General features: G+C 55.4%; 2 protein-coding genes across 8 annotated transcripts in view; one reads left to right on the top strand and one right to left on the bottom strand.

Moving 5' to 3' along the window:
• Positions 1-10,566, bottom strand: part of CEP104 (centrosomal protein 104) — a 36,415-nt gene extending 25,849 nt beyond the window's left edge. For 2 of the 7 annotated variants that reach the window (XM_047791206.1, XM_047791211.1), the window contains exons 1-2: positions 10,435-10,565; positions 6,624-6,748 (exon numbers count right to left, since the gene is read on the bottom strand). In XM_047791206.1, the coding sequence (XP_047647162.1) occupies positions 6,624-6,736 (113 nt within the window). In that variant the 5' untranslated portion in view covers positions 6,737-6,748; positions 10,435-10,565. Of the gene's footprint in view, positions 1-6,623; positions 6,749-10,434 lie in introns of all 7 variants that reach the window. The other 5 variants (XM_047791212.1, XM_047791208.1, XM_047791207.1 and 2 more) reach the window with 4 other exon arrangements.
• Positions 10,567-10,808: 242 nt separating this feature from the next.
• On the top strand, positions 10,809-23,573 carry DFFB (DNA fragmentation factor subunit beta). The gene is made up of 7 exons (XM_047791213.1): positions 10,809-11,094; positions 13,183-13,309; positions 15,367-15,555; positions 16,681-16,760; positions 18,564-18,734; positions 19,663-19,763; positions 22,474-23,573. Exons 1-7 carry the CDS (start codon positions 10,972-10,974, stop codon positions 22,706-22,708), a joined length of 1,026 nt encoding a protein of 341 aa, XP_047647169.1. The 5' UTR covers positions 10,809-10,971; the 3' UTR covers positions 22,709-23,573.
• Positions 23,574-24,716: the final 1,143 nt, after the last annotated feature.

Raw genomic sequence — 24,716 nt, forward strand, 5'->3', positions numbered from 1 at the left:
TGGAATAAGCTCACTTTGCTGGTGAGATCATGGGCTCTCTTATTTATAAGGCTGACATCACACGTGGCCAGAAGTGGGGTCTGGAGATGAGCCTCTGAGATCCTAACAACCCAGGCCCTCCTTCCCCCGGCCCCGGAGGCCTCCTCCTCCTTTGGGGCCAGCAAGTCCCCTCTCGGGTTTGGGGCTCCCTCCTTCTGGGTGAGCTCTCCCACTTTACCCGGGATCTGCTTCTTGCTCTCTGGGGAGGCAGTGTTCTCCGGGCAGGGACAAGTTCGTTCTCCCCTGGCCCTGGCCCCTCTGTTTAGGCCTCTGAGAGGTGCATGCCTGCCCCTGAGCTCCAACCACCACTCAGCCACGGGCGGAGTTTTCTTAGGAGGACACCACACTAGAGTTTCTTTCTCCTGAAAGGGGGAAATGGCTCCAGGATTTGACAGCAGCCGTCCAAGTAGCCAACCAGGCGAGTCTAACAACCCTCAATGTCTTTTATTTGCTCTGTCAGGCTCATGAGAGCTGATTTTAAGAACACTAATCATGTGCCACCTTTGGATCAGCTAACACTTTCCTTATGGGCAAAATCTCCAACTGAAATTCACAGAATCCAGGGCTCCAAGATTAAAACGAATCCCTCGAAACCTCTCCCCAGAATTAACACCCTGTAAACAGGCATCGAGCCCGTAACAGCAGATCTCAAAGCTCGGGGCCCCGGGAGCCCTTGTGCCAGTCCTGTAACACCCTGCTTTAGCTGTGAGAAAGCCCAGGGGCTGAGGATGGAGGTCTGCCCAGGAGCTCAGGACAAACGACGTGCTGAGCCCCAGCGCCCTCTTGCTGCTCATTCCTGTGGGCTCCTTCCCCACCGAAAGCAGAACCTTCACTGCGCTCCCTGGTAGCCCGTCGGTAAGGTGAGCCATTTCTTTTTGCTTTCACTGGGGAAGGACAGCAATACACCTGGACAGAAATGCTCAAGGGTTTTCCTCAAAGTCCTTGCTTTGCACAGACCTTAAAGGCCGACCAGGACAATACAGCTTTCGCAGGCTCATGCTTTATTACAGTACATGGATAACTTGCATCTACACTTTCCTTTGAAAACTTCACAATGAGGCAGTGTTAGCCTGTTGAATCTTTTAGCCTTAAAGGGTCAAAAAGTCTGTGAGGAAACACTGCTCAGGCCCGACGGTTCAGGCACCTGATCTTAGAATGAGGCTACGTTTAGCTCTGGGTTGGCTTCATGGTGTCCCGAACTCCCCCAAACTTGAAACTCAGCCCAATTAGGAGGTGGTGTTTTTTTTTTTTTTTTTTGGCTAGCTGGCTACTGTCAAAACTGGATTCCAAATTTCTCTCGTATGGCCCAGCTCCTACATGTCTTATAAAAAAACAACAAACCTGACCGGGGGAGACTGGGATGACACAACCTTTGGAGCCTTCGAGAAAAGCATGAGAAAGGCCCCTGCCCGTGAACATCCGAATTACCAGCTGCCTTTTTTTCTCTTGGTTGTGAGGAGGAAGGGACGCCTTCGGAGTGCTCGCCCCAAACACAGGGACCATCATCGACCCATCGGGTATTACAGCCGACAGCTGGACCCTGTGCCATGGGGACAGCCCCCTTGTCTCAGAGCCATTCCTGCGACGTACCTTCGGGGAGACACCAAAGTAATCATAACAAGAGTCGTAATGATCATGGGATTCCCTCTAACCATCCTGGTACCGGTGTGGTGGGGGCCTCTTGAATGCACCTTTGGGTGTCTCTCCTGCTAGGAAATCCTCTTAACACCCCCCTTCCCCTCTAACGTGCTGAAATAACCTTGACGCTGCTCTTTTCCCTCCTTTACCGACGAGACCCCGCCACACTGCCTGACACTGAGTTCACCTCCTGACTCCTGCGCTCATCTACAGGGCATTCCTCCACCCGGTGCAGTTTTCACGGTGTACTCATAGCTCTTATTTAAAGGATGAGAAGGTCTGCTGTCCCGACTCCTCCGGAGGTCATCAAGGCAGCACCTGTGCCTGGGGCTACTTCAGCCCAACAGGCGGAATTATACACTTTACATATTATAAAAAGCTCATTCCTTAGCCAAGGGAAGACCCACCAATGTTTATGGTATATAGACCCAGAGCTATCTACACCCATGGCCGTTATGCCTTCAGGGCGGCCCATGACTGGGACGTCATGGAAACAGCAAGGTTTCCTTAGCTCTGATGGGACTAAAATGAAAAATGGCTCATGTCCGAAGTGTATTAGACGCCATACTTTGGCCAGCTGCTCTGGCTATTATCAAGGTCCCTGGGCACTGTGGGATCCACGCCCTGGAAGTTAAAGGAAATCATCTTGCTGATGTTTTGGCCAAAAATGCTGCTCTCGAAGGACCCAATGGCTAAAGCTCTGCCATGGTCCACAGGGATAACTCCCCACATCCACCAGATGATAATTTGGAAACACTGACTAGAAATGCCCAATGGGCCCCCAAAAAGGAAAAAGATACTGGAAATTAAGTAACTGTAGGCTCGCTAAAAAGAAAGAATTCTTGCTTTAGGTCAAACAATAATCTTGTCCTACCAGAAGTTCTAAAGTTCCCATGACTGACCACTGTACACGCATTAAGCCATTGGTCTACTGGCAAATTGATAGAGTTCATGAACCAATACTGGTGAACCTAATGCCTCAACATTGACAGATGAGTCCATAAATGCCATGATTTCTTACGGAGTCCTACCTGCACCTCCTGGCTACTCTCCTCTATGTGGAGGTTTTGGTAATGGCCCCCATGCTTGGGCAACTTGTTGTCTCGATGAAATTAAAGGATGAAAGAACAGTGTGCTCGTGCTGCATCCACTGGTCTACTTCTCTTCAGAACAAAACAGAAACCTCCCATTGGTCCACCCCATTAAACCTCAGTTATCTTAAACGGGAACTTCCAGGAGGCATACATGACTCAAGGAAAGCCTTTCTTCCCTTCAGTCCACTAAGTACTAAGGAACATATAAGTAGAAATCTCTTCTAACACTGGAAGGGTGGCTAATTCCACAGTGGAAGGAGTTGATAACTTACTGGCTAAAGTTGTTTCAGGTAAGTGCACGGCTCCCAATTACCCACTTGCTGAGCAAGTAGATGTTGGTACAATAGCACACACCACCTGTTGCACATGGATAAATGTCCCTGGAGAGGTGGATGAAAGCAAAATTTCAGGATGGTGACGGTTTCTCATTGGCTGGGCCATTGCTGGACAAGGACAAAATATTTTTGCTCCTGCTGGGGCAGTAAAGTCAGCTTCTTCCTGCCCAGGAATGAAGGAAGGTACATGTCTTAGAGCTCCCTCAGGGCTCCCTTACTCTATTTTGACGTATTCCCTTTATTAATTTTCACATTTCCCCCTTTGGTTCAAGAACTGTCTCCAGAAGTATCACTGATCAAGAGTCAAGTTTTCTGCATTTCATGGTTTTTGTCTCACAATGTCAGTTCACCAGCCTGAACTTCTGCTTTCATCCAATGGCCTTCTGTTCAAAGCAGCCCCTCCCAACTTCCCCTTTTGTCAATAAAGTAACATTTCTCTCCTTTGATTCCCAGACTTGCCTATGGTTTCACCATGTTCTCAACTGCAATTCCTCTGCTGTCCTGCAATAAGCTCATTTTGCTGGTAAAATAACTGGCTAAAAAATTAAAAAAAAAATTTAAGGTTGACATTACCTAAAAAGGCTAGTGTGTAGCATTCAAAATAAACTGACAACCCTAGATTCCTTTTTGAATAACATTTAACAATAAAAAATTAATGCCCTGAGGCTCTGATCATTGGTGTGAACTCTGTGCTCTCTTGGAGAAATGTGTCTCATGTGCTAGAGATTACAGGACCCTGAATTCCCAGGTCATAAAAGGCACTGGAGAAACTTCCCCTGAGCCCCTGTAAAGACCCCTACCAGAGCTGTATCTCTCAATGCTTGAGCATATGCCCTCTTTGCTCTGGGCTAACAGAGCACCCCGTCCTCTCTTTGGGAGACTTGGTTTGAGGGCACTTTTCTTTGTCTTCCTATGATGTGCTTGTCCTTAGGGAACACTCTACTGAACTCGAGACCCTAAGCCAAACCCTGCATGAGTCTGCATGGTGATCAAGGCACATATATCCTTTCTCCTGGTGTGGTCTAAAAGTTTAATACTAAAACAAGTATGCCCTAGAATACCAAGCCAATATATGAAAGAATCATATTAGTATTAGTTTTATAACTGTTACTAAAAAGGGTGCTCTGTCTGTATATTTAAGTACCTTTAATTTACGCATAAACAGTGAACAAGTGTGTTAGCATAAAGGATCTCTGCAGAAGGGAAACGCAGGCGTGCAAGTGGGTATGGTAGCGCTTTTGGTACTTTTGCATAAAACTGGCCCCAGCTCACTCCAGGCCCCCCACCACCTTGGGGAGAGGCAGGACTGGACTGGTCTGTGCCTGGGGGTAGAGCGTGGACGTGCCCGAGGCCCCCTGCATGGAGGTGTTTCTCAAGTCCCACTGGAGCTGGCGAGGCTTCCCTGGCTGGGCGCAGGAGTGGCGGTGACCAAGGCAGCCCTGTGATGCTTACTTGTCCGCAAATCAAGCCCTTGTTCATCAACATCCACTTCACTGGCAACACGGGGCTTTGTGTCCCCGTCTGCTTTGCTCTTTGTTTCATTTCTCGGTTCATTGAGAAGGGACCTTGTGTGCTGGGGCCCCTCAAACAACCCAAAAAGAAAATATATTTGAATTTTAAATGGGATTTACATTTTATTTTTTAGCAATATATCTTCTGAATAAAAGTAAGTCATAAAAGCCACATGTAAATCAATGAAGTTAAAACACAGCCTCGCACCACACACAAAAATTAACTCAAAATGGCTTAAAGACTTACGTATAAGACCTGACACCACAAAACTCTTTGATAAGAACATAGGCTCTGAATAGTCTCTGACATAAATGTTTTCTTAGGTCAGTCTCCCAAGGCAATAGAAGTAAAAGCAAAAATAGACAAATGGGACCGAATTAAACCTATAAGCCTTTGCTCAGCAGAAGAAACCACAGACAAAATGAAAAGACAACCTACAGAATGGGAGGAAGCATTTGCAAATGATGCGACTGACAAGGGCTTAATTTCCAAAATATACAAACAGTCCATACAACTCAATAACAAAAAAACAAACAACCCAATCAAAAAATGGGCAGAAGACGTAAATAGACATTTCTCTAAGGAATATATACAAATGACCAATAGGCACATGAAAAGATGCTCAACATCCCCAGTTATTTGAGGAATGCAAATCAAAGCAGCACCTCACACTGGCCAGAATGGCCATCATTAAAAAAAATCTAAAAATAACGAATGCTACATAGGGTGTGGAGACAAGGGACCCCTCCTACCCTGTTTGCGGGAATGTAAACTGGTGCAGCCACTATGGAAAACAGCATGGAGGTTCCCCAGAAAACTAAAAGTAGAGCTACCATCTGATCCACCAATCCCACTCCTGGGCATCTATTCGGAGAAAAGATAGACGTGCTCCCATGCACCCCAATGGTCTTGGCTATTCACAACAGCCAAGACATGGAGACAACCTAACTGACAGATGACTGGATTAAGATGTGGTACATAAATACAATGGAGCACTACTCAGCCATAAAAGGGAATGAAATAATGCCATTCACAACATGGAAAGACCTAGAGATTTTTTTTTTCCTTTCTTTTTAGGGCCACACTTGCAGCATATGGAGGTTCCCAGGCTAGGGGTCTAAAAAGAGCTACAGCTGCCTGGACTGGATCCAAGCCATGTCTGCAACCTAAACCACAGCTCACGGCAACGCCAGATCCTTAACCCACTGAGCAAGGCCAGGGATCGAACCTACAACCTCATGGTTACTAGTGGGTTTCGTTTCCACCGTGCCACCATGGGAACTCTGGAAAGACCTAGAGATTATCATACTAAGTCAGAAAGAGAAAAACAAATACCACACGATATAAATGTGGAATCTAGAATGACACAAATGAGCTTATCTATGAAGCAGAAACAGACCCACAGACATAGAAACCAGACTTGTGGTTGCAAGGGGGAGGGGGTGGGGGAGGGATGTATTAGGAGTCTGGGATGAGCAGATGCCAACTGCTGCAGAGAGGACAGCTAAACAACGAGGCCCTGCTGTACAGCTCAGGGAATTACATTCAAATTCTGTGATAAACCGTAACTGACAGGACTACGAGAGAGAAGATATAATATAATGGAACCATTTCGCTGTAAAATAGGAAGAAACATGACCCTGTAAATCAACTATACTTCAATAAAGAAATACACAAATACAAAGAACACCAAGGCACAAGTGCAGTCGCAGGTGAGCCTGCAAGACCCGCCCTCAACCAGGGACCTGGAGGCGGGGGTGGGGGTCAGTTCTCCTTCCACTCTTTTGTATTTGCACGCTTCCTAAGTGAATGTGGGTTCCCATTACAGGGGAAAACATTCAACAATTAAAGAAAAACACAGCAGGAAAAAAGTCCAGTGCCTAACTTGATGGGTGAGTCTGCAGAACCTGGAAGCTGCTGAGCTGTGGAAGACCCGCAGCTCGGCCCCAGAGCCCCAGAGCCCCCGCGCCCCGGAGCCCCACCGCCCTCGGCCCGTGCGGCCCACCTCGGCGACCTCCAGCCGCTGATGGTCGGTGCGTGGATCATTAGCTCCCGGGCACTGAAGCCGTCTTCGTGTCCAGAGGAGCTGACAACTACGAAGCCGATCTTGTGGGGCATTCTGCCACAGGGCTGTGGAAGAGCAAGGAAGATCTCAGCAGCTGGCGGTAACACTGCAAGGGTCAGTTCACGCCTTGCACACACACAGAGTGACCCATGGCCCGCTCGGGACGGTGCCATCCCTGAAAGAATCTCGCTTCTCCTTAAGCACTTTTAAAGGCATCTCTAGCACCCTGTGAGGCATCATTCAAGTTACCTTGACTTTGCCCAAATATATGCCCAACAAGTCTGTCCAGTGTTACGCATTGAACTGCGTCCCCGCCCAAAGCTAGGATGAGGTCCCTGTACCCGCGATGTGACGCAGTTACATGGGGTGGGGGGGCTATTCCAACACACCTTATGTCCTTATCAGAAGAGAGGCGGGGACACACAGGGACGAGGCCAAGTGGCACCAGCCTGGCATCTGGAGCCAAGGGCTGCCTGGGGCCGCCAGGAACCGGAGGCAAGGTGGCGCCCCCCCGGGGCCTTTAGAGGAAGCAGAGCTCTGCACATATACATCCTGATTTTGGACTTTGAGCCTCCAGAATAAGTTTCGTTGTTTTAAGTCATCTAGTGTGTGCAACTCTATTATGGCAAAAACAAAGCCTCTTGCTAAGAAATGAATACAAAGTTTTTCAAATTAGTTAAGAAACTAATAAACCAAGGTGTGAATAAATTACATAAAAGTAAGGGGAAGGGGGCAGTTTAATCAACAGCATAATAACTGCTAAATGAAAACGCTGACCAGCGGAGGGAGAGCAGAACCCCAGGCAGGACCTGGAGCGCACAGGCCTGCCCGGGAGCCTGGCTGAGTGGCTGAGTATCTGAGACGTTTGAATGTCGCCTGGATGACTCTTTTATGACACGATGTTTTAGCAGAGCTGACTTGGTTCACGGTTAGACACCATTGCTCGGAGGGCGGCATCATTGTAGTGATGGCTAGTTTTGCCCACCCCTCTGAAAACAGCACCTCCATCACGATTTCCCTGGGGGATTCTGACCCCTACCCCCACCGCCAACTCCCACCGCCGGGCTCTGTGGGGCTGGCGCCCACCCTGCACTCCCCAGCCCCAGCCTGCAGGGCACACCTCCTGGGCTGGGTTGGCCCACGAGTTCCATGTCCCTCCTTAGTAACCAGTTCAGGGATGAGACGTGAGAATAGGACCAAAGTGACTCAAGCCAGGACCCTGCTGGGGCTGCTGGAGGCCAGGCGGGGAGATCCTGGCCGGGTAGGGCGGGCACGGGGAAGCAGTGTCCAGAGAGATGGAGACGCCGCTGTGTGAGCCCCAGGACTTAAAGCCCAAGGACTCATGGACTTCTGGTTACTCTCGTCACTAAGCCCATGGATGCTCTTCAGAGGGCCCATCTGAGCGAGGCGTCAGTGTGCAACCAAGAGTCCTCACAGACACAGAGGATAAAGACTCCTGCAGGACACAATTAACTGCGGTTCTCAGGAGGAGGCAACATACAGGCATATCTCACGTCAAATGTGCTTGTTTTACAAGCTGGAGACATGGTCTAGAATTGCCTTTGATTTTGACTGAGAACTTGAAGAGGACAACGTCAACAAACTAATTATTGGCTGGCACCAGCCAATGTTTCTTGGAATATATGAACAAAAGGACTAAAAATAGAGAAACCACTATTAAAGATCCTAGTTATTTTTGTACAAAGCTCACTGCAGGATGTCACAGGATGGCAGAGGAAAATCAAACTAACCCCGAAAATAATGAGTCGCAGCCGCAAAAACTGGACAAGTGTGATTTACTCTGCGGTGTGCTGCAGGGCTGGCCTGTGTTCCAGCTCCCACGCCAGAGACAAAAAGTCTTGCCCAGCCTGCGGCTCTCCCACGTGCTGGGGCTGTGCTGGGGCTCTCCGCCTGGACTGGCTTTCCCCGTGGCCACAGTACTTCCCCTACCCCACCTACCTCTGCACCTCCCCCTGCCCTTTCTGCAGTGGAGTCTCACTCGTCTTGACTCTGGAAGGGGCTGAATACACCCCCTCTCCTGGAGCCCAGTCCACGGCCAGGTCCCCCCACCCCCGCCGGGAGCTCTGCCCCTGCCCAATGAACCCTCCTCAAGCCCAATCCGCTGTTCTAACTGGCTCTCTGTCACGGATTCTATTACTTTATTTTATTTATTTATTTTTTATTTTTAGGGCTGCACCCGCAGTATATGGAAGTTCCCAGGTTAGGGGTCCAAATGGAGCTGCAGCTGCTGGCCTGAGCCACAGCCACAGCAACATGGGATCTGAGCGGCATCTGCGACCTATCCCACAGCTCATGGCAACGCTGGATCCTTAACCCACTGAGTGGGGCCAGGGATCAAACCCGAATCATCGTGGATCTTAGTCGGGTTCCCTACCGCTGAGCCAGGACAGCAACTCCTGTCATGGATTCTAAGGCCCAGGCAAATGTGGCACCACTCAGAGTTCGATCCCTGTGCTGGGAACGCCCCATGTCCTTCGGTCGCCTTCAAGAGCAGGGCCTGCTACCTTCTCTCCCACCTTGAACACAGAGCTGCGTCTCTATTAAACGTCTTCTAGTGAATGTCACGCACCTTGAAACTCCACAGATCCCAAATACTACGCATCTTGCCCCACGTGTCTACACACCCGCTGCCTTAGGTGGTACTTTAGCAGGCAGATGGGCACCTATTTAAACTTTCATGACAACTCTGAGACTCCAACTGCAGAGAAGGGGAAACTGAGGCACAGACCCCTGCCCTGGGTCATCCAGCTCTGCAGCCAAGCAGGCAGGGTTTGTCCTAGAGCTGGTCAGATTCCAGGGTTTCTGGTCTGGTCAGGTTCCAGTACTCCCTGCTATGGCGCTGACTTAGAAACGGGACTCTACATCTGAATAAAAAACGTGTCCACTATGGTATGTTGTGACCATAAATCCAAAACACGGTAGTGGCATTTAGGAACCAGGCTGGAGAAATGCCTGGGAATCGCAGAGGCTACGGTGTTACCTTCGTTTGGGGATTTAAAAAGGATTCCTTTCTGGCCTCGTCCTTCCACCATATACCGAGGTGCCTGCTGTGTAAACCTTCCAGGGTTACATAAGATAGGCGGGGTGCCACTAAAGGTCCCTACTGTTAGGCTTTGTAACATTTTGGGGAGAAGCAAAGCTCTGTTGAATGCGGGACTGCAGCCGCTCTGCTGCACAGCGGTCCTCATTCCAGATGCACCCGGGTTGCATCACCCGCGAGCAGCCGTCACTCTCCAAGGCGCCTTCCTCTAGCCAGGAGGTGACGGGGTGGCTCCTTCTACGAAGCCTGCTTTTCAATGCGCATCAGGGGTACTGCGACTCCACATTAAATCGAAACAATGTGGCAACTCCTGGACCCCTTGCTCAAGGCCAGGAGACAAAAATTGTATCCCCTTTCCTTAAAATGATTCTCGGTCAAGCAACTTCAAGGCTCCGCCGTACCCCGGAGCGGCCCTGAAACGTTAGAGGTTAAAGCGCCGGCTCGTCCCGCACCTCGCCGGCACAGAGTTGGTGTTGGGGTCGCCGTCCCGCACGGAGATCGCTCAACTCATCGTCGCCAAACTCGGGAACCAAGCGGGGGCGCCGTGGGCCGCCCGGGGCGCTGACACAGCGCGCGGGCCGCGCCCACAGAGGCCCCGTCGCCCCCGGGCCCGGCCGCGCCACCGCCTGCACCTCCTCCCAGGACCCGCCGCCCACGGCCCGCCCGTCCGCCCCTACCCGCTCCGCTTACCTGTCAGGATGTCCGCCGCTCCCGGCAGCGCCGCGTCCTCGACGGGGCTCAGCCGGCCCCTCCTCCGCCGCCCCCGGCCGGCCCGCACCCCGGAGCCGCAGCGGCGGTGGCGGCAGAACAGCAACCCCGGAAGCCAGCGCCCAGTGCCCGGGCTGCGGCCGCCGCTCTCATGACAACCAGGCTGGCCCAGCCCGGCCTCCGCGCGTGCGCGACCCCGCCCTGCTGCGCCTGCGCACAAGGGAGGCGTATACCAACGCTCTCCCGGGCCTTCTGGGTAATGAAGTTTCCCGGGGGCCGCGCCTGCGCACAAGACGAGGTCTCCCCCTCGCTTCCCGGGCCTTCTGGACAATGAAGGTTCCCGGGGGCTGCGCATGCGTACAAGGCGGAATCAGCCGCCACATCCTCCGGCCTTCTGGGTAATGTAGTTTCTGGAGGGAGGCGCTCAGCCTTGATTTCTCCAGTCGTGGAGCCCACCTGAGCGGACCCCAGGCTGGGCCAGCCAAGCAGGTGCTGTCCGCGGGGCCAGAGGCTCTGAGGATGTCTGTGGTGTCCCGGAAACCCAAGACGTTCAAGCTGCGGGCCCTGCTCAGCCAGAAGAAGTTTGGGGTGGCAGGCAGGAGCTGCGAGGAAGTGCTGCGGAAGGGGTGCCTCCACTTACAGGTGTCTCGGGGGTGGGGGGCTGGTGGGCTGCGGGGAGGACTTGGCTTGCACGCACCTCGGGAGGCGGGGAGCTGGGGTGCAGGGGGGCCTCTGCTTGGAGGCGCTCCTGGTTGAGTCGGGTGGCTGAGCGAGCCTGCTGGGAGCGCTCCTGGTGAGATGGGACAATGCCGACTTCTCCTGCACCGTCAGGCATGCCAGAGCCTAGGCTGCGGCGAGCCAGTGTATTCCCGAGTCCTGACAGTCGTTTGGAAGGGGACACTGTCCACATTCCACCGGCGAAGAAGCTGAGCCTGACCGCGGCCCATGGCCACGTGCCCAACCCGGTGCTTCTTACGCAGGGCTGCGGTGGAGTCCACCGACCGCCGTGGGAATCAGGCGCTAGCACCCTCATTTCACAGATGAGGAAACTGGCACCCAGCGGCTAAGCAACCGGCCTTAGTCACTGAGGAACGGCTGGCATTTAATCCTAGGACTAGCTGCACCCAGAGCCTCTTAGCCCAGCTTCTGTGGGGGCGGGGGCTGCAGACAGGCGGAACTGGGGTCCTTTCAGGCTTCCGGCCGTCCTGCTGCTGCATCTCAGCGGAGGCCTGAGTGAGGCCTCTGCCCCAGCGCTCAGGTGCCCACCCACTTGGGAGAAATTTGGGAAGAATAAGAAGTGCTGCTTTCCTACCTCAGAACCAGGGAGTGGGGCAGACGTCTGGGCCCCGGAACCCCCATTTCCTGTGCTGTGGAGAAGACCCCCCACTTCCTCCTCTGGCTCTGAAGCCAGTCAGAGCAGGGGGACTTGGTGGAGGGATCTGGGACACCTTCCCGCATCTGACCGTGAGGCTTGCGGCAGCTCTGGCCTGAGATGCAGGGACCGGTCCCCGTCTTCATGCACTAACTTTCTCTGGGGCACAGCCCCTTGGCCTCTCCCTCCCTCAGTTTCCCCTGGTGTGAAATGAAGGGTTTAGGCTCAGGGGCCTTTAAAGTCCCTTTGGGGAGTTCCTCTTGTAGCTCAGTGGGTTAAGGACCTGACGTTTTCTCTGTGCAGATGTGGGTTCAATCCCTGGCCTCGCTCAGTGGGTTAAGGATTTGGCGTTGCTGTAAGCTGCAGCGTGTGCTGCAGACATGGCTTGGATCCAGGGTTGCTGTGGCTGTGGGATAGGCTGAGGCTGCAGTTCCCATTGGACCCCTAGCCTGGGAACTTCCATATGTCGCAACTGTGGATGTAAAAAGGAAAAAAAAAAAAAAAAGCCCTTTGGCACTAATGTGCCATTGTTCTTACCCTTATTGTATTAATTTCCTCAGCTGGGTTTAGACCAGCACTGTGGTTGTGCGAGTGTGTCCGTGTGAGGTGGAGAGAGAGGGGAGGGGTTGCTATAAAAATTCGTAAAACTGATGGGTCCTCAGCCTCAGCAAATTCACAGTCCCATGTGCTGGTCATCCTCCCGGAGACAAGCAGGGAGTCATCTTCGGTATGATGTTCACCTTAATTAATCATTACCCCCCCACACCCCCGGGAGAAACGCCAGCAGTAGGCGCGGGTCCTGACACCTGCCACGTATGTGCCTCAATGACGGGGATGTGTTTACAGGCTTAGAGGAAGCAGTCAGGTGTCATTTTTGGAAAGAACCTTGGATGGAGGGTCTTTGAAAGGGTTGAAGTTGTGAATCCCATAAAGCAGTCACCGCCGTGACTGTATTTTCCTGACTCTCCATGTCTTAGAACGACCTACAAGAGGAGCCCTTGTTTTGTTTTGACATGCTCTGTTCGTGCAGACTGCATCTCAAGCATGCCTTTTTCTTTTTCCTTTTTGCAGCTGCACCTGCGGCACGTGGAAGTTCCCGGGCTAGGGGTCTAATAGGAGCTGCCGCTGCCAGCCACAGCCACAGCAATGTGTGATCGAGGCCAGGGATGGAACCTGCATCCTTATGGACAGTATGTTGGATTCTTAACCCACTGAGCTGCAGTGGGACCTCCTTGAGTGATTCTTGAAAACGGAGTTCCTTCTTGTTCTCTGGGGCGGGGGGGCCTGCAGATGGGAGGGCTGCGGGCTGCCACCCCAAGAGTGGCAAATAAGCTTCCTGCTCTTGCCCTTCTCCTCAGCTCCCTGTGCCCGGCTCCCGCCTGTGCCTCTATGAGGACGGCACGGAGGTGACTGAAGATTACTTCTGGAGCATCCCCGACGACTCGGAGCTAGTGCTTCTCACCACGGGCCAGACCTGGCAGGGCTGTAAGAGCTGGGGACCTTGGAGGTGGGCGGGGAGGCTGGCGTGTCTTTGGAGGTGCAGAGGGCCTGCCTGGGGATCCAGGGACCCACTCGTCCAGTTGGTTGTCCTGTGTGTTTTTTTTCCTTTGAGAACAGTTCCTTTAGGGGAGTTCCCATTGTGGCGCGGTGGAAACAAATCCGACTGGTATCCATGGGGATGCGTGTTTGATCCCTGGCCTCGCTCAGTGGGTTAAGGATCTGGTGTTGCCATGAGCTGTGGTTTAGGTCACAGACGTGGCTCGGATCCTGCATTGCTGTGGCTGTGGTGTAGGCTGGCAGCTGCAGCTCTGATTGGACCCCTAGCCTGGGAACCTCCATATGCCGAGAGTGTGGCCCTAAAAAAAAAAAAGCAAAAGCAAAACAAGACAAATAAAACCCCACTTCCTATGGGAGTTCTTGCTGTGGTGCAATGGGATCGGAGGTGTCTCTGCAGCGCCGGAACGCAGGTTTGATCCCCAGCTGGGCACAGTGGGTTAAGGATCTGGCATTGCTGCAGGTGGCAGCTGCCATCCTGATCTGATCCCTGACCTGGGACTCCGTGTGCCAAGAGGCAGCCGAAAAAGAAAACAAAAAAAACAAAAGAGCCCTCCAGGACAATTCCTTTAGTTTTATCTATGGTCATGTGAGGTTCCCTGGTAACCCTAAGGGCAGAAGGGAGGGCTTGGGGCCTGCCCGGTTTTGTGGGTACGGAGGAGCCAGAGAGAGGGGCTGCGAGTCGGCCGCTGCTGCGTTGGCGGGTGGGGGGCGGCTGCTCAGGCTCCTGTTGGACCTTATTGGAGCGGGTGCTTGCGGACGTCCAGAGGTGCTTCTTTAGGGGGTTCTGAGTTGGATGACAAGTGCTACTTGGGCTGTAGGCGGGTGGCAAGGAGTCCCTCCACCCCTACCCCACCCCCAGCCTCTAGTGCCCTGAGAGGGAAGGGGGCTCTGAGGGCCGAAGGGGTCCTGCCGCCTCTGCGGAGAAGGCGGGGAGAGGCCTCAGGGCGCGCAGGTGTGGCCTGGCGCCTGGGTTGGGGCTCTGCTCTCAGCAGCCAAGCTGACACTGCTGCTGTGTGCTCTGGGAGGCCGGCAGCCTTCCTCTGCCTGCCCCAGCCTGTTTCCCACAGGCTCCTGGCGTTGTTGCTGCTGCCTTCCTGGCTGGTGGGTGTGCCCTGGGGTCTGGATGTGCATGTCCCTCTGGGCTGAGGCTGCTGACCACCTTCTCCTGGGCTGATGGACCTTCCGTGTCTCTTGTCCACTGTCTAGTTGGATTTTTTTTACGGTCGAGAGTTTTCCCCTAACGTGTGCTGGGGATGAGTCTTTGTCGGATGCGTGGTTTGCACGTGTGGTCCTCCCACTCCGCAGCTGGTCTTTTCATTCTCTGCGCAAGTTTTTAATTTCGATGAAGCCCCGCTCGTCCCCTTTCCCCTCCCGAGCACATGCTATTGGCCTTTCGCCAAGCCCTAGGCCGGGAAGATGGTCTCCGTCCTTCCGCACCAGTTGCCATGACCGCCCGACTCGTCTTCCTTTCACTGGTTGATTTTCAGACGCCGGGCGCCCAGCGCCCTGGAAGGACCACGGGGCTGTGCTGCCTGCTCCTCCTGTGTGTCTGCACTTGTGTTTGGAGGACCTTGGGGAGCCTCAGCCCCCAGTGCTTGCTCAGAGGCTCACTGCTTCGGGCGGGTACAGAGCGGCCCCGGGAGCCAGCAGGACGGGGAAGGGGCCACCTGGAGGGTGACTTGAGGGAGGTCCCAGGATTGCGCTTGCGCTCGGAGGAGGGAAGGCCCAGGGGAAGAGCAGCAGCTCGCCCCAGTGGCTTTTGTTTTTCTGCATCGAATCCCCTCCCTCCCACCTGTCCTCACACCGCTGGGCTCACAGTCCCAGCCTCTCTGGCGGCTGCCAGGGCGGGGTCTGCAGGTCCCAGGGGAGGAGGTTGGCGGGGTGGGGGCGTGGAGGGGGGTTTCTGGCCCCGGCAGCCCCGCGTCTCCCCAGGGCAGTGCTCTGAGAACTGGTGGCCTCTCTGTTTGTTCCCCCTCCGCTGACAGATGTGAGTGACATCAGCCACTTCCTGAGCGTGTTCCAGAAGCCGCATGCTGGGGTGATCCAGGCTGCCCGGCAGCTGCTGTCCGACGAGCGGGCCCCGCTGCGGCAGAAGCTCCTGGCCGACCTCCTGGGCACCGTCAGCGAGAACATCGCGGCGGAGACCAGAGCCGAGGACCCGCCGTGGTTTGAAGGTACCTGCTGGATTCGGATTTGGGCAGGGGCCGGGGAATGGGGGCGACTGGGAGGGGGCTGCGGGGGGGGTGAGGTCTCCTTCGAGCCAACTCGAAGGCCGAAGGGGTCTCTGTTTCCAAGATCCAAAGGCTCCCCAAGCACAGAGCCCGAGTCCAGGCAGCCCTGAGACTGGCTGTTTATCTTTATTTATTTATCAGCTGTGGGGAAGGAGGCGTGACGTAAAATTGACTCTCCACCGTTTCTAAGCATCGCGTTCCCCAGCATTAAATCGATTTACGTTGTTGTGCAGCCGTCGCCCCATCTGTCCTCAGATTTTCTCATCTGTCCCCAAACAGAAACTCGGTCTCCCTTAAATACTCCCCGCCCTTTCCCCCCACTCCGCCCCCAGCCTCCTTCAGTCTCAGTGCACCTGATCCTCCAGGGAGCTCGCAGGTGCGGGATGGTACCGTTGTTACGGTCTTTGTGCCTGGCGTGCTTCACTAAGCATGACGTCGTCCTGGTTCCTCTGTGTGGTAGCAGGTGTCAGGATTCTGTCCCTTTTTTTTCTCTTTTTAGGGCATATGGAAGTTCCCAGGCTAGGGGTCGAATTGGAGCTGTAGCTGCCCGCCTGCGCCACAGCCACAGCCACACCAGATCTGGCTGCATCTGCAAGCTACACCGCACGTCACGGCAATGTGGAATCCTTAACCCACTGATCGAGGCCAGGGATTGAACCCGCATCCTCATGGATCCTAGTCGGGTTCATCACCGCTGAGCCACAACGGGAACTCCGAGGGTTCTGTCCCTTTTTAAGGCTGAGACTCCATCACGTGGAAGGACCACGTCTCCTTTCCCCATCACTCCCCGCTTTGGACCCGCCTTTTAGGCCAGGCAGAGGCAGCCCTGAGAGACCACAGCCCTCTTGGAAAAGGGGCTGAAGGGCCGGAGGGCAGAAGCCCCTCGGGGGGGGCCTTTGAGATGCTCCGAGCTGGTGGCCCAGACTCCCCCGCAGAGGAACGCCATCCAGGCTCAGGCAGGTCCTGTCAGAGCATCTCCAGGTGGAGCAGAGCTGTCCGGCCTTCACGCTCCCCTCCCCGGGCAACTTGCACCCTGGGCTCCACGCCTTGTCTCTCTCCTCCCGGCAGGTCTGGAGGCCCGATTTAGGAGTAAGTCTGCCTACCTGAGGTACAGCTGCGAGAGCCGGATCCGGAGCTACCTGAGAGAGGTGTGTCTGCGCCGACGCCAGCTGTGCCAGGAGGGTTTAGGAAGCCAGCTCGGCTGTCAGGACTCCACCCCCAGGGTGGGCATGGATGTCGGCGGAGTTTGTGGGCTGGTGTGGGTGCTGGTGCTGATGCAGGTTTAGGTGTGGGGCAGGTGCTGTATAGGTGTGGCTGCTGGTGTAGGTGGTGGTGCGGGTGCTGCTGTGGATGCAGGTGTAGGTGCAAGTGCAGGTGTGAGTGCAGGTGCTGGTGTCGGTGTGGGTGCAGATGTCAGTGGAGATGCTGGTGTCGGTGTGGGGTGGGGGTGGGTGCAGGTGTGGCGGCAGGTGGACGTGAGCCAGCAGTGGGCTGCTTGCCCCGCGCGAGCTCCCCTAGTGCCCCTCTTGCTCGGGAGGGGGCGGACTTGCGGCTTTTGTCTCCCTCCGCTTTGCATGACCCCTCCCTCGGGTGGTGACCTGAACTCATCTTGAAACATCTTCAGCTGCCTGGCATCAGTTTCGACTTGAACTCTGTTCACCGTTCTGCCCATGGATGACCTTGTGGCGGGGGCGGGGGCGGGGGCGGTCCCCTTTCTGTCCCAGCGCTGCCGTTGGCTTTCCCCTCTGCGCACTGACCTCCGAGAAGCACGGAAAGGGCTCCCGTCATAGGTCTGACCTCCGCCTCCCTGGGCTCCCCTCCGGGGGGGGGGGGCATGAGAAGCAGGTCGATGTAGACTTAGAGCCGAAAGGCTCCCAGTGGGAACACTCTTCACCTCCCAGAAGTGGGTCCTCGGGCCACATGCTCGGTTCTGCTCCCTTTCAGCAAAGAGGCGGCTGTGGCTGGCAGGGGACAGCGGGGTGGCTGTGGAGGGGCCCCACGAGGCCAGAGCCCGGTGGCTCCTTTCCAGCCTTCACAGGAGGACGGGCAGAGGGGGTGGCACGCCGGGTCCCCAGGCTCTGTGCTCTGTGTCAGCCCCTCGCAGAACAAGTGTTGGAGCCCGGGGTGCCCGTGGGCTTCGCGTCTTTCCTGGTGTTCTCGCCCCTGTGCTGCGTGGTTGCACGTCGGCCATGGGGCGTCTTGTTCCGCCCGCTGCACCCCCCTCTGCCACCCCTTGACCCTGCCCCGGCTGGTATCGGGACTGACATTTACTGTGGTGCTGCAGAAGTGCCCCCGTGCTCTCCTGAGGTCCTGCCACCCAGAAGGCAGCCTCAGGCCTGGGGTGTGTGTGGGGCCCTGGCCTGGCCCGGCTCCCCCATCCTCTGTCCCCCAGCTCTGCCTGCCCCTGGCCACCCTCGGGCTCCTTCCGTGCTGGCTGCCAGGCCTTTCCTGGGCATCATTCTCAGACTCTACTGAGAGCCAGCTCTCCACCCTGGGGGCAGTGTGCTGCCGTGTTGTCACTCCCTCTGGGCCAGGCGGTCACCTTGCTCCTGCCCAGTGCCCGTGGGCCCAGGGGTGCCCACGGGGCTAATCTCCACCTGTGCCCTGGTGGGCGGGGCGGGAGGTGGGTGGGGGACAATGAGGCAGCGGTCGTGCCTCACCTGCCACTCTCTCTCCAGTTCCTGCTGCAAAGCCGTGGGGAGCACTTGTGAGACCGGGCGGCCAGGAAGCCTGGAGGTGGAGGTTGTTAATCTGTCTGAGCTCAGACCCCGACCTCAGGGCCCCACCAGGACCCCAGGGGGCAGCGTCCAGACCCCTCTCCCCGACCTCAGGGCCGGGCTGGGACCCCAGCAGCAGCATCTCCAGAGGCCATGATGTTGAATGGACCGGGAGCCCGGCTGTGGGTTTCAGGGCGTGGGGCCAGCACTCAGGGTGTCCCTTGCTTCCTCCAGGTGACCTCATGCGCCTCCTTGGTCAGTGTGGCGGCTCGGGAGGAGTACCTGCAGGTCGTGGGTGCCATGTGCCAGGAGCTCCAGGCTGCGCGGTACAATGGCAGCTACTTTGACCGGGGGGCTAAGGCAGGCCGCCGGCTCTGCACGCCCGAAGGCTGGTTCTCCTGCCAGGTGAGCCCCCAGGCGCCCCTCAAAGGCCTCCGAGGTGGGGCAGCCCTCGCGTGTCAGCCCAGTTGGGGCGAGGGGAGGGGCAGCTTGGCCAGTGGTTCTCAGGCTTTGGTGGCGTTGAAACTCCTGGGGGGCTGGTGAAGGACGCTGGGCCCCACGCGGGGCTTCTGTTCCAGCAGCTCCGGGCCTGCCCCTGAGAGTCTGCATTTCTGACCCGTTCCCAGATGAGGCTGCGGCTGGTGCCGGGGTGCCGAGGGGGTGGGAGGACCCAGGCGCTCACTCAGGAGCAGAGGCCCCCAGGGGTCAGAGGGGGCTGGATGGTTGGGGTGGGCTGATGGGTGTCTTGTCCCCTGGGTGAGCCTCCAGATGAGGTCGCCAGGTTTCTGGGTGGCTAGACCTGACATCTTGGGCCCTGGCTGAGCTTGGCGCCTTGGCGGGTTGACAGCAGCAGGAAGCAGCATCCTGAGCTGTGGAGGCGGCCGAAGGGGTGCCTCCCGCTGTTTATAAGCTGCGCTTGCCTGTCCAGTAAAAACCCTCCTGCCACGGAGGGGGTGCCTCTGCCTGGGCAACCCCTTCCAAGAGGGTGGGGGCCTGGCCATCCAGACGCTGCTCCTTCCCAGCTGACCGCATGTCACGCCTCACGTGACCTCTGGCCCCTGGGGAGCGTGACCTGAGCCCGCGGTGTGTGGGGGGCAGACAGAGCCTTCACCCCAGCCTGGGCGGCTCTGGGTCAAAGGCCTGTAATCGAGTGGGGAGCCCTGGAGGGGCAGAGGGGGGGCTGGTCGTGCCCGCCACCCGCTGGGCATGGGCTGTGATTCCCACGGGGAGGGTGATGGCAGTGGCTCGGGGAGGCTGGGGATGCAGGGGTGCACGGAAGGAGGCTGGCATCCTGGGCAGTGGAAGGGCTGACGTGTCCCCTCCGTCCGCCCAGGGTCCTTTCGACACGGACGACTGTGCCTCCAGACACTCCATCAACCCCTACGGGAACAGGGAGAGCCGCATCCTCTTTAGCACCTGGAACCTGGACCACATGTGAGTGCGCAGGGCTGAGGGCCGTGGCCACAGGCCCGGGGGGCGCCCCCGGCCCAGCCCGGCTGTCCTTGTTCCCCACGCCCCCACTCATGGGTTAGGCACCCACAGAAGTCAGGGGGTGGGGGGTGCGTGTGCCTCCTCCCCTCACCGGCGTGGTGGGCTCTGATCCCTGTCCACACATGCTTGGCCCTGCGTGTTGCACCGCCAGCTCCCATCTGAGGGCGGGGTCGGTGGTCGGCACCTCACAGGTGCTGCCCTGTGGGTCCCGTGCCTCGTCCAGGATGCGGGACCTCTGCCTTATGGCTCATAGGGCATTTCCTGCTTCAACCAGGTGAGCAAAAGTCTTGGCCAGCAGGATCGTGTTATGTGTATATTAACTCACCCTTGAAAAAGAGCAGAAGCAGAAAGTTTTATTATTGTAACTGAGATGCTTCTCTTTTTAAAAAAGTTTTATCAGAGTAGAGTTGATTTACAAAGTTGTGTGATTTTCAAGTGCCCAGCAAAGTGAATCAGTTATGCATATACATGTATCCATTCTTTTTCAGATTCTTTCCCCATATAGGTTATTACACAGTATCTGAGATGCTTCTCTTTCTTTTTTCAGATTTTTTTATTACTCAATGAATTCTATTCCCTTTATAGGTGCATAATGATCATCACAACCCAATTTCATAGCACTTCCATCCCAAACCCCCAGCCCATTCCCTCACCCCACCCTGTCTCCTTTGGAAACCATGGGTTTTTCAAAGTCTGAGTCAGTGTCTGTTCTGCAAAGAAGTTCACTGTGGAGTTCCCATCTTGGAGCGGTGGTTAACAAATCCAACTAGTATCCATGAGGTTGTGGGTTCGATCCCTGGCCTTGCTCAGTGGGTTAAGGATCTGGCGTTGCTGCGAGCTGTGGTGTAGGTTGCAGACACGGCTTGGAGGCCTCATTGCTGTGGCTGTGGTGTAGGCCAGTGGCTATGGCTCTGATTAGACCCCTAGCCTGGGAATCTCTATATGCCGCGGGAGCGCCTCTAGAAAAGGCGAAAAAAGACACACACACACACACACACACACACACACACACACACACACACACACACAAAGAAGTTCATTGTGTCCTTTTTTTAGATTCCACATGTTAAGTGAGAGCATTTGATGTTGGTGTCTCACTGTCTGACGGACTTCACTTAGCATGGTAATTTCTAGGTCCATCCATGTTGCTGCAAATGCCGTTATTTCTCTCCTTTTAATGGCTGAGTCATATTCCATTGTGTATATGTACCACATCTTCTTGATCCACTTCTCTGTCGATGGACATTTAGGTTGTTTCCATGTCTTGGCTATTGCAAATAGTGCTGCAATGAACTTCGGAGTACATGTGTCTTTGTGAGTCATGGTTTTCTCTGGATGGATGCCCAGGAGTGGGATTGCTGGATCAGATGGTAGTTCTAGTTTGAGCTTTCTGAGGCATCTCCATACTGTTTTCCACAGGGGTTGCACCAATTGACAATCCCACCAGCAGTGTAATAGGGTTCCCTTTTCTCCACACCCCCTCCAGCACTTATTGTTTGTAGACTTTTTGATGATGGCCATTCTGGCTAGTGTAAGGTGGTACCTCATAGTGGTTTTGATTTGCATTTCTCTAATAATGAGTGAACATCTTTTCATGTGTTTTTTGGCCATCTGTATGTCTTTGGAGAATTGTCTGTTTAGGTCTTCTGCCCATTTTTTGACGGGGTTGTTTGTTTTTTTTGGTATGGAGCTGCAGAAGGTGTTCGTAAATTTTGGAGATTAATCCCTTGTCAGTTGATTCATTTGCAAAGATTTTCTCCCATTCGGTGGGTTGTCTTTTTGTTTCGTTTAGGGTTTCCTTTGCTGTGCAGAAACTTTTAAGTTTAATTCGGTGCCATTTGTTTATTTTTGTTTTTACTGTCATGACTCTAAGAGTCTGCTTTCATTATTATTTTTATTTCATCCTTTGGTCTCAGATCGCTACTCACTGTAACTCAGCCTTTCTCTGCGTTTTGGGGCCGGGCCCATGGACACCAGCCCTGTGAGCTACGGGGTCTCCAGTTCCACCGTCAGCTCATAAACTTTTCCACTTGTTACTGTGAGGGCTTTGGATCTGTTGTTTATAAGTGAAACCACTTTACACAAAGTGATGTCACAGTTATTTTAAGTGGACACACGTATACGCATCTAGACGTCCAAGATGGGGCTTGGCAAGTTCCCATTGTGGCTCAGCGGTAATGAACCCTAGTATCCGTGAGGACATGCGTTTGATCTCTGGCCTCGCTCAGTGTCGCTGTGGCTGTGGCGTAGGCCTGTGGCTTCGCTCTGATTTGACCCCTGGCCCCGGGACCTTCCATGTCACGTGAAAGTGGCCAGGTTGCTCGCATCGGGCTGGCCAGCCTGGAGGTGGGGGTGCAGCCACCTTCAGCCCATCTGTGGAGGGGTGTCCAGGTGCTGTCCAGTGGCAGCCAGATGAGCCCTGTCCCTGCGCCCTCCCTCCTGGCTGGGATGTTCTGTGTGGTCCCTCGGTCCCTCGGGAGGTCTGGACCACTCCCCTGTCCTCCCTGGAAGCAAGCAAACTAAGGTTTACATCTCAGCTGAGGGGAAACGTATTCAGCCCAGCGTCTCTGCGTTTCGATGGACGGCTCGGCTCGGCCCAGCAGGTGCCGTAGAGGTGGCGGCAGAGAACAACGTCCCTCACCTTGCTTTGCAGAATAGAGAAGAAGCGCACAGTGGTCCCCACGCTGGCTGCAGCCGTCGGCGACGCGGAGGGGAGGGCGGTGGACTGGAAGTACTTCTACAGCCTGCTCTTCACCTTGGACAACCTCAAGCTGGTCCATGTCGCCTGCCACAAGAAGACCACGCACAGACTCCGCTGTGACCCCAGCAGGATCTACTGCGCCCAGGCGGCGCCCAGGAGGAAGCGGCCCATTCACCGGCGCCGGTGACGTGGCCCTGGGCAGCGCGTGCCACCTTCTGACAGGTGCTGCTTTTTTTGGCCACTGGAAAAAAAAAACCTTGAAAAAGGCTTCCCACAAATTCTGGTTTCGGCAGCTTTCTGCCGCTGTTTTCTGCACCCCTGCGAGCCCAGGGGACAAGTCTGGTGGCTCCCGGGACGCCCGGGGTCAGGAGCAGCCTGGCCCCTGTGTGCATGGGTGTAGTGTCCTCGCTCAGGAGGCTCCCAGGCTTTGGGGACTTGTGTGTTTCGGCCCCAGCCCCGCTCTCCACTCCCAGGCAAAGGCCTCTCCTCAACGCACCGAAGAGTTGTGACCCTTTTGGGGTAAAATACAAGGATGTTCGCTGCTGTATTGTTTATAACAGCAAAAAGCGGGACAACCTCCCCCTGTCTGTCCAGGGGAACGGCCGATGGTGGCTGAACTATGGGAAACTGCTGTGCGTGTGGGTTGAAGGTGGCCAGTTGTCATTAATTTCTGGATTCAGTCCTACATCTATGCCATGCAGAACTCTGTAACAGTTTCAGGCATTTAGGTGAGAAATGGGGGGCCCGCTGTTAGGGGCACAAGGCAGGCAGCTTGGCCAGGCCAGGGTGATCCAGGTGTTTGTCACACGTACGTGCTGTTGGTGCAGAGACAGGAAGGGGGGATGCCCCGCGTGGGAACAGCAGGCACGGGGGTGGGGGGTGCGGCATGACTGGATTACAAAGGATCATTTTCTCAATCATGCATTTTCTACTACTTGAAGTTTCTGAAATGAGCATTTCATAATTTAAAAAATTAAAGTCATATTTTGTCATATTTGAATTTTTGCCTTTATTGTATAATCACAATAAGCAATAAAAAGTTTTAAAACACAGACACGTCAAAAAAGTTTTCACTCATGGAGAATGACGAAAAAAGGGGTCAGCACGTTTAAAAAATTGACCCAGGAGTTCCCGTCGTGGCGCAGTGGTTAATGAATCCCACTGGGAACCATGAGGTTGCGGATTTGGTCCCTGCACTTGCTCAGTGGGTTAAGGATCCGGCGTTGCCGTGAGCTGTGGTGTAGGTTGCAGATGCGGCTCGGATCCTGCGTTGCTATGGCTCTGGCGTAGGCCGGCGGCTACAGCTCCGATTAGACCCCTAGCCTGGGAACCTCCATATGCCGCGGGAGCGGCCCAAGAAATGACCAAAAAAAAAAAAATTGACCCAAGTTACATTTTCCTCACTGAGGTGCCAGTCCTGTGGGGGTGTGAGAAGTGCGGCCTCAGTTCCTGGAAGCGGGGAGGGGGAGGCCGGACGCCAGGATGCGGACAGGTCCGGTCTGTGCAGCAGGGAGGGGGGCCCAGACCCCGGCCGCTCCCTCGGGCCCGGCGCTGCCAGGCCGGGGCGGGCTGTCCGCTCTCCCTGCTGAGAGGCTTCCTGGCCTGTTTCTTGAGGGTGGCTCAGCAGAGGTGTGCTAAGACCCCCCAAGCCCCCGGAAGGGCGCGGGGGCCCCCTCTGGTCACGCAGGCTTGCTGCCCGGGCACCAGGGCCGCCCTGGGAGCCCAGCCCTCAGGCTCCTGTCCGCCTCCCTCCTCGCTCTCGTCTGTGGGAGGCGGAGGCCGGGTCTCCCCGAGGCCCTCCCTTGGGTGCTGGGGGACTGTGGTAGGTGAAAGGGGCCCCGGTCAGGAGACTATCCCCCAGGCCCGGGCAGGTAGTGGACCCTCTGCGGAGTTCATCTGTCATCTGGCCTTTTTCCACAAGACAGGGAAGAGTCTAGGTCCTGGGGGTGGCGAGTCGCGTGCTCAGTGGGTGAAGACCTGACGTGAGGCCCGGGAGGGGGTGGCCCGCTGCTGGAAGGTGCTGGTGTGGGAACGAACTTCCAAGGAACGCCGGGGTGACCCCTGGGCTGTGCCGGACTCTGCTCAGTTGGCGAGGCCATGGCCAGCACTTCCCGTGTCCCCACGTCCTGGTCCTGTGGCTGCGGGCCCTGCAGGGAGCTGACGAGGGGGACAGGGTGTGATGGGGTGAGGACAGA

Source organism: Phacochoerus africanus, chromosome 8 (genome assembly GCF_016906955.1).
Source record: "Phacochoerus africanus isolate WHEZ1 chromosome 8, ROS_Pafr_v1, whole genome shotgun sequence".
NCBI lineage: Eukaryota > Metazoa > Chordata > Mammalia > Artiodactyla > Suidae > Phacochoerus > Phacochoerus africanus.

What these genes read in the sequence shown, in the direction of transcription:
- DFFB (XM_047791213.1), top strand. Translation starts at nt 10,972, where the DNA reads ATGTCTGTGGTGTCCCGGAAACCCAAGACGTTCAAGCTGCGGGCCCTG. An exon ending in TCCGGAGCTACCTGAGAGAG is followed by an intron (nt 16,761 to 18,563) that starts GTGTGTCTGCGC and finishes TGCTTCCTCCAG; the next exon opens with GTGACCTCATGCGCCTCCTT. An exon ending in AAGGCTGGTTCTCCTGCCAG is followed by an intron (nt 18,735 to 19,662) that starts GTGAGCCCCCAG and finishes CCGTCCGCCCAG; the next exon opens with GGTCCTTTCGACACGGACGA.